Source organism: Rhinolophus sinicus, chromosome 16 (assembly GCF_057876585.1).
Source record: "Rhinolophus sinicus isolate RSI-liver-muscle chromosome 16, RSI-T2T, whole genome shotgun sequence".
NCBI lineage: Eukaryota > Metazoa > Chordata > Mammalia > Chiroptera > Rhinolophidae > Rhinolophus > Rhinolophus sinicus.
Window position 1 is genome coordinate 65,193,681 of NC_142516.1, and position 8,721 is coordinate 65,202,401.

The following is an 8,721-nucleotide window of genomic DNA, read 5'->3' on the forward strand; positions in this document are numbered from 1 at the left end:
CACAATGCAGCAATTAAAAAGAACACAGTAAATTTTATGTACTAATAGAGGTAAATCTCTAGGATCTATTATTAAGTAAAACAAATTAGATATTGATATATATGGAATAATAATATTTATGTAATATAAACTAAATATTTATGTATGTGTAGATTTACTAAATACAAGGAGAAATGTCTAGAAGGATACACATTTAAATATTATCAGTGTGGGATTGGGGTGGATCCTCCAAGAGGTCAAGGGTGGGCTTTTTACTTCTATGAATTGTTTGCAAATTTAACAATGACGGTACATTCAAGTGTATTTTGTAGAAATAAATAAATTTAAGAAACCCTCTTTAGTTCTTAAAGGCACATGTATGATGGCAGCTACTCGTCCTCACATCTCTCCCTGTCTCTCTCCACACCCCAGCCCACCTTGCTCTTCCTGCAGCCCTCCAAACTATTCAGATTTTGTTTCTCCTGGAAGGAACTTCAGTTGTACATCTCCATCCTTAACTCCAATGAACCCAACACTAATTGCTGAGAGACACAAACCGGGGTTAAAGAAGGAGCTGAGAACATTTACACTTAACTGCTTTTCTCCCTATGTTCTATGTTTCCCCGAAAATAAGACCTAGCCGGACCATCTGCTCTAATGTGTCTTTTGGAGTGAAAATTAATATAAGACCTGGTATTATATTGTATTATATTGCATTATATTATATTATATTATATTATATTATATTATATTGTGTTGTATAAGACCCAGTCTTATATTATATTAAAATAATACCGGTTCTTATATTAATTTTTCCTCCAAAAGACACATTAGAGCTGAGGGTCCAGCTAGGTCTTATTTTGGGGGAAACATGGTAGATTTTGAAAATGAAATATTTGTTAACAGTGTAAGGCAATGCTTGATAAGTGTTATATGCAAGAAGCTAGAGGATGAGCATGTGTTACATGCAAGAAAAGCAATAAGTTAGAGCAAGGAGAGAATGATGGGAGCTCATAATCTGAGACGTTTCCACGAGACCCTTGTTTAGCTATTTTTCCTGTATTTATCTGTGATGAAATAACTTCCTTAATATTGCCTTCAATTTTCTCACTGCTGAATAGGGCTCAGTCTGTCACTAACTCGTTTCTGACATAACCTCTCCATGATCACCAAGGACCTGACTGGCAAATTCAATAGACTTCTCAGTTTAATAGCAACAATTAATAACAATCCATTTTAAAGGCCAAGTTTTGTTCTGTATTGCATACATTATGTCCTTTAATCAATTAACAATCCTGCAAAGAAAGTATTATCATTCCTATTTTGCAGAGAAGAAAACTGAAACTGCTCAAAAAGGTTAAGAATATTTCCCAAGGTCGTACAGTTAATCAGTGGGAAGCCAGAATTTAAACATTTGTTCAGACTCTGAACTAATCCCACGCCCTTACCCAAAATGATATGATTCTTCGGTGTCCATGCAAGACTTAAAATTTTTTTTAAATTTTAATTGTGATAAAATACTCTGCATAAAATTTAACATCTTAACTATTTTTAAGTATATAGTTCAATAATGTTGAGTATATTCACGTTGTACAATGTGAATATGAGAGCTCTTTTCATCTTGCAAAACTGAAACTCTGTACCCATTAAACAACTCCCCATTCTCTCTTCTCCCAAGTCTGTGGCAATCATCATTCCACATTCTGCATATGTAAATTTTATTATTCTAGGTACCTCATTTAATTGAAATCATACAGTATTTGTCTGTTTGTGACTGGCTTATTTCATTTAACATAATGTCCTCAAGGTTCAATTATGTGTCAAATTTCCTTTTTTTTTTTCAATTTTATTTTTTATTATTTAAAAAAATATTTTTTTTTCAATTACAATTCACATACAAAATTATGTTAATTTCAGGTATACAACATAGTGACTAGACATTTACATAACTTATGAAGTGATCACTCTGATAAGTCTAATACCCATCTGACACCATAAATAGTTATCACAACATTATTGACGAAATTCCCTCATGCTGTACTTTGCATCCCCAAATTTCCTTCCTTTTTAACACTGAATAATATTCTATTGTATGGCTATGCCACATTTTATTTATCCATTTATCTATTAGTAGATACTTGGGTTGCTTCTACCTTTTGGCTATTGTAATGCTGCTATGAACATAAGTGTATAAATATCTCTTTGAGACATTGCTTTCACTTTTTGGGGTACATACCCAGAAGTGGAATTGCTGGATCATATGGTAATTGTATTTTAAATTTTTTCAGGAACCACCATACTTTTTTCCACAATAGCTGCACCATTTTACCTTCTCACCAACAGTGCACAGGGTTCCAATTTCTCCACATCCTAATCAATACTTTTTTTTTTAATAGTAGCCATTCTGAGTGTGAGGTAGGATCTCATTACGGTTTGGATTTGCATTTCCCTAATGATTAGTGATGTTGAAATATCTTTTCATGTCCTCGTTGGCCATATATTCCTTTAAAGAAATGTCTGTTCAAGTCCTTTGCCCGTTTTTTAATTAAGTTGGGGTTTTGTTGTTATTATCTATGCAAGATTTTATCCCCCAAAAATCTTGTCCTGTGGTCTTTGAGACCCTGTAAATTCCCAGTCAGCTTCTCTGCATGTTTAACCAGTTCTTTCTCCCCGGCTCTTGAAATATAGACACTGACCAAAGATTGAGAGGTATCTGAATTTATCTCTATATTAGGTTGGTGCACAAGTAATTGCAGTTTAAAAGGTTAAAAATATTTGCAAAAACCGCAATTACTTTTGCACCAACCTAATAATTAGTACAAAAGACTCAGAGGTGAATAATTATTTACTGGCTAACTACTATGTGCATAGTTAATGACAATAACAGCAATAACAAGTATCTCTACCTGATGGTTCTCCATTAAACCCTGAAGTATGTCCAGTTGTTATAGGCACCAAGCAGGCAGTTGTGGCCATGCCCTGGGCTTTCCTCCACAGATGCCCCTTCCGCCTCTAAGCTACACCGTGAGGAACCACATCCAGTCCTTCCTCAACATGTCCATTGTGCTATGATTCATGCCGGGCTACCCCTATCCCCTCTTTATTCAGGAATCTTGCTTAGGTTTATTTTGTGGGATCCGGCTTTAGGTTTTTATTCAAAATGTATGTGCAAATAAAAATGGTTTTTAAAAATTGCTTGTTTTTACCATAACTTAAAAATAAACAGTAGTCTCATACAAAATATAATACTAAACAAGTGTTTTATGAACAATAAATATTTAAATACTATGAACAGCATAAATATTTAAATAATTTAAATAAAAATTACATGTTTTTTTCAGCTATAGCAAATGGATTGTTCTAAACAAGTTATTGTAACTTACAACATTTAATATAGTTTTACAATAATCCTTTACATTTGCTATTACTTATTTATCATCTGTTATAAAAATAGAGATGAAGATTGCACGTTGAGTCTTAGAAAATAGCCATTTGGTTGACCAGATGAACTGTCTTCAGGCTCAATGTCTTCTTTATTTCCTGAATTTTTCTGTGAGCTTGTTAACAAAGAACAAGCACCTGCTGATTTCCACCCTGACAATCTCCCAAGCACAATGGCTGTATTCTCTCTCTTTCAGATACATACTGATTCCTCGGAAGTACCTCTTCACAGCCAGTCTGGAGTTCTCACTTGCCAGAGGTGACTCTGCCACCCCCTTTTCCTTCCTTAAACACATCTCCAGGTCACTCAGCTGCCGATAAAGTCCACTGAGGAATTTACCCAGGAGGGTCTCATCCCAAGTCGTAAGAGAGCCACTTGTGCCGAAGAGGTTGAGGATCTGCTGGAACACCTCATGCATGACAGCCATAGCTTGCGTCTTCTCAAACTGGCTCCCGTCCACAAGTGTCTGAGGAAATCTAAAGTCAGTCCTGTCTGTCAGACAGGACAGAATGGAGATTCTCTCCATTTGACTCAAAAGTGTGAAGTTGCCAGAGCTCAGAGGCAGGTCACAGTCCAGAGAGCCAGCAGGGCTGGAGCACAGCATCCACAGGGCCAGCAGCACAGAGATAGAGAGGGCCATGGAAAAGCTGGGAGATTCTGCAGGATTTCCTGAAGGGGAAGTCTAAGCAAGTTCTGAGGACTTTGGGTGATGAGTGCCTTCTAAATAGTGAGGATAGGAACTTTCATTTTCTGGGATTTTTTGTTTTGTTTTTTATTTTCAATTTATTTCTCTTTCATTTCCCTTTCTACTTTTGGTTTTTCAAGAAGCCAATTAAAAATATATGTTTATTGACATGAGGGCCTAGATGGGGAACTCCAAACTACATGTACCAATGCAGTATCTGCCATAGCATTATAACATATTTTTCACAATTCTTAGGTTGTTCTAGGGGAGAAAAGCCTGGACAAAGTCAGAGAAGAAAGAAACACTCACGCAATAAACGGTGGCATTTTCAGGACAGCAGGAAATATACAAGAGCTTATAAAAGAGAAGATTATAATTTTTCTTATTTTCTTCTTATTTCCACTTTTCCTCTTTTTTAAAAAGTTCAACTGTATATGTACCTTAAAGATATCACCTGAGTTGATCTTAAACTCACTGAAGATATTTTGGGAGAAACAATATCACAAATATCATTTGTTAAAAATAAATTATAGTATACCTATGATCTGCCAGACACTTTGTTAGGTGCTTGTTTCCTAAAAGTTTCAAGTTTGCCAGTGTGTGATTCTCCCTGTTCTCTACCAAGTACAACCTTTCACAATAAAAACTCTGCCTCAGTCATTGTATGGTAATATAGGTAATCTCATCTCCTTAGATATTCCGTTGACAAGTGATAGCCTACCACATGTTCAGGGATAATGGGGCTGCAATGATATTCATAGCTTATCATGACATGTCTTCATTGAATCTGTAATACACCGATTATTTTTAATAATATCAATGGCAGCAATCTTTAATTATATATAGACTCTCAGCAAAGTGTTTTACAAACATTATTTGATTTAATCTGCTCAGCTTCCCTATGAGATAATTACTATAATTATTTACATTTTGAAAATAAGGAAATTGAAAGTTCAGGGATGCTATTTAACTTGCTAAAAGCCACAATTTATTATATAAGTGGTATTTTACTGCTATACTATTCTGCCTCCACATTATTCCTCATTAACCTTAAGCATTCTTCTTTAACTACACTCTGTATGTTTATAATTAATTAATCAACCTAATTATTTAACATCTGACTACCTGCTAGACTATAAAGCACTCTGAGGGCAGTAATGCCCATATTTGAGTGTCCAGCAAGATACCTGTCACTGAGGAGATGCACAGAGGGTTCACTGTCCCATATCTAGTAAAAAAGGAACCACATCTTCAAAAGAGTGAGCAGACCTAGAATTTGGGAAGTGTATCAGAAAATGATAATCTTATAGATTTATAGTCAAGATGGTGGAGTACATAAATGCTTAGCTTGCGTCCTCTCACAACCACATCAAAATTACAACTAAACTACATGGATCTCCATACCCATGTGTGGCAGTTAAAAATCAGGAGGGATATCTTGGCTAGAAAGTTCCCCCCTGAGAAAGGACCCATATCTGGTTTCCCAGCCCAGGGTTCCAGGGCCAGCAAGAGAAGTCCCCATAACTCCTGACTGTGAAAACCAGTGGAGATTGTAGCTGAGTGAGAGACAGAGGATTGCCAGTGACCCAAGCATTCCTCATAAAGGGCCCTGGTTCAAGACTTGGCCTCTCCAAGCCCAGTCCAGGTGGCAGCCATCTGTAGATTGCTTTATGGCTCATTCCAGGTGGCCTCAGGTAGGGTACAGGCTACAGCTGAACTTGGCCTGTGGCAGGGCCCCTCCCAGGACCAGAATTGGCACACTCAGTGGCTGGCTTCTAACCGAGCTGAGCATCACCTGGCAGCTTCCAAGGATGCATTCAAAAGTCAGAATGGGCAGGCACCAGAGTCCTGCTAAAGCAAATCTTGCTCTGTAGGATCAGGCCCTGCACAACAGCTCCTCCACTGTCATAAAAGCCAGTCCTCACAACCACTCAGCCTAAGGGTCAGTCCCTCTCATTGATGTGCAAACAGTAACCAAGTCTCACCTACAACAGGAGGACTGTGGGGGCGGAGCCCCAGAGAGTAGTCTCCAGGCTCTCGGCCTCACATAGAAAGGTGTTGGCTCAGGTAGTAAATGGCCAACTGTGATTGCATGGCCATCAGCTGTGGCTAGTTGGCCGTCAGCTGTAACCAGTGAGCCATTGGCCACGAATATAACTGCTGTGGCTACGCTAGGAGAGGTAGGAGAGAAGGAGAGAAGAAGGATGGGGCTAGCAAGAAGATGGCGGCTGGGCTGGCAAGCGTGGATGGCGGTTTGCGGACAGTGTGTATCCAGCCTCCAGTGAGAGTATAGTGCCGCCAGAGAGAATAAAGTGGTATGACTCCCCTACCTATGGCTCCATGGGTGTTCCTTTTTGGCCTCACCATATCCTGCGTTCTTGTATGGGGAGCGGGAGCAGAGACCCCGCAGGCCGTCCCGCACGACAAATGGCGCAGCGAGCAGGGTCTCCCGCATGACAAGGACACACACAACCCACACAAGGGACACACCTGCAGCACCTGGCTCAGGTGACGAGGGAGACTGCACCACTGGGCCCCACAGGACACCTACTACATAAGGCCACTCTTCTAAGACCAGGAGACATAGCAGCTCTACCTAATACATAGAAACAAGCATAGGGTGGCAGCCAAAATGGGGAGTCAAAGATATATGTCCCAATTGAAAGAACAGAACAAAGCTCCAGAAAAAGAACTAAGCAAAATGGAGACAATCAATCTACCAGACTCAGCATTCAAAACTGGTTATAAGGATTATAAACTGGTTATAAGGATGCTCAATTATCTCAGGGAGAACTTCAACAAAGAGATAGGAAGCATAAACATGGAGATATAAACCATAAAGAAGAACCAGTCAGAAATGAATAATAATGCATTCTTTATATCAGTAATTGACTGAAATAAAGAACACATTAGAGGGAATTAACAGTAGGTTACATGAAGTAGAAGATTGAGTTAGAAGATAAAGTAGCAGAAAACACCCAGTCAGAACAGCAAAAAAAAAAAAAGAATCCAAAAAATTAAGGATAGTTTAAGGGGCCTGTGGGACAACATCAAGCCTCCCAACATTATAAGGGTATAAGAAGGAAAAGAAAGCAAGGAATTGAAAACCTATTTGAAGAAATAATGATGGAAAACATCCCTAACCTGGTGAAGGATATAAATATACAAACCCAGGAAGTGCAGAAAGTCCCAAACAATATGAACCCAAGAGACACACACCAAGACACATCATAACTAAAATGGCAAACGTTAAAGACAAAGAGAGAGAGCAGCAAGAGAAAAGCAGTTAGCTACCTACAAGGGAGCTTACATAACTCTATCAGCTGATTTCTCAACAGAAACTTTGCAGGCCAGAAGGGATTGGCACGGAGTACTCAAAGTGATAAAAAAGGAAGGACCTACAACCAAGATTAATCTACCAAGCAAAGCTACATTTAGAATCAAAGGGTAGAGAAAGAGCCTCCCAGCAAGAAAAAGTTAAACGAGTTCATCACCAGGAAACAAGCATTATAAGAAATGATAAAGTAACTTCTTTAAGAAGAAAAAAAGATTAAAAATATGAATAATAAAATGGCAATAACTTTAAACAATAACTTTCAACAATTACTTTAAATGTAAAGGGTCAAATATTTCAATCAAAAGACATAGGGTGGCTGAATGGATAAGACCCTTACATATGTTACCTACAAGAGACTCACTTCAGATCAAAAGACACACAGAGACTAAAAGTAAAGGGATACAAAAAAATAGTTCATTAAAATGGAAACAGACAAACAAAAATACCAATGCTTATACCGGACAAAAAAGAGTTTAAAACAAAGGCTATAACAAATGACAAAGAAGGACCCAGTAATCCCACTTCTGAGTTATTATTTGAAGAAACAAACCCAAAATGCTACTTCGAGGAGATATGTGCATCCATATGTTCATTACAGCATTGTTTCCAATGGCCAAGATGTGGAGGCAGCCTTGGTGTGCGTCAATGGAAGAATGGATAAAGAGGAGGTGGTACATATATACAGTGGAATATTGCTTGGTCATGGAAAGGAATTGTGGGGACAGAGCCAGGAGTGCAGTTTCCAGGCTCTTGGCCTCACATGGAAAGGTGCTCACTCGGGTAGTAAATGGCCATCAACTGTGATTGGATGGCCATCAGCTGTGGCTAGTTGGCCGTCAGCTGTAACCAGTGAGCCATTGGCCACTAATATAACTGCCGTGGCTATGCTAGCAGCAAAAGGGGGGCTAGCAAGAAGATGGTGGCTGGCAAGCACGGATTGCAGTTAGGACGGCGGGTTGTGGACAGTGTGGCTCCTGCTTCCTGTGTCTCCAACCCAGCTGCCAGCAGAATATAGTGGTATAATTCCCCTGTCTATGGCTCTGTGGGTGTTCCTTTTTGGCCTCACCACATCCTGCGTTCTTATGTCATGCGGAGCTGAGACCCCGCATGACACCCTGCATGCCACGAATGTATTCCCATCATCTGTGGTGTAATGGATGGACCTAGAGGGTATTGTGCTGAGTGAAGTATGTCAGATAGCGAAAGACAGATGCAATGTGATTTTGTTTATATGTGAAATCTAAAGAACAAAATAAACAAACAAACAAATCAGAAACA

The 8,721-nt window shown here is 38.9% G+C and overlaps 1 protein-coding gene across 1 annotated transcript; it reads right to left on the reverse strand.

Moving 5' to 3' along the window:
* Window positions 1–3,512: 3,512 nt before the first annotated feature.
* Window positions 3,513–4,730, reverse strand: LOC109457436 (interferon alpha-2-like). The gene has a single exon (XM_019750350.3). It carries the CDS (start codon window positions 4,059–4,061, stop codon window positions 3,513–3,515), a length of 549 nt encoding a protein of 182 aa, XP_019605909.2. The 5' UTR covers window positions 4,062–4,730.
* Between the last annotated feature and the right edge of the window lie 3,991 nt (window positions 4,731–8,721).

Bases quoted from the DNA above. Each gene is read 5' to 3' on its own strand.
- LOC109457436 (XM_019750350.3), bottom strand. From the start codon at position 4,061: ATGGCCCTCTCTATCTCTGTGCTGCTGGCCCTGTGGATGCTGTGCTCC.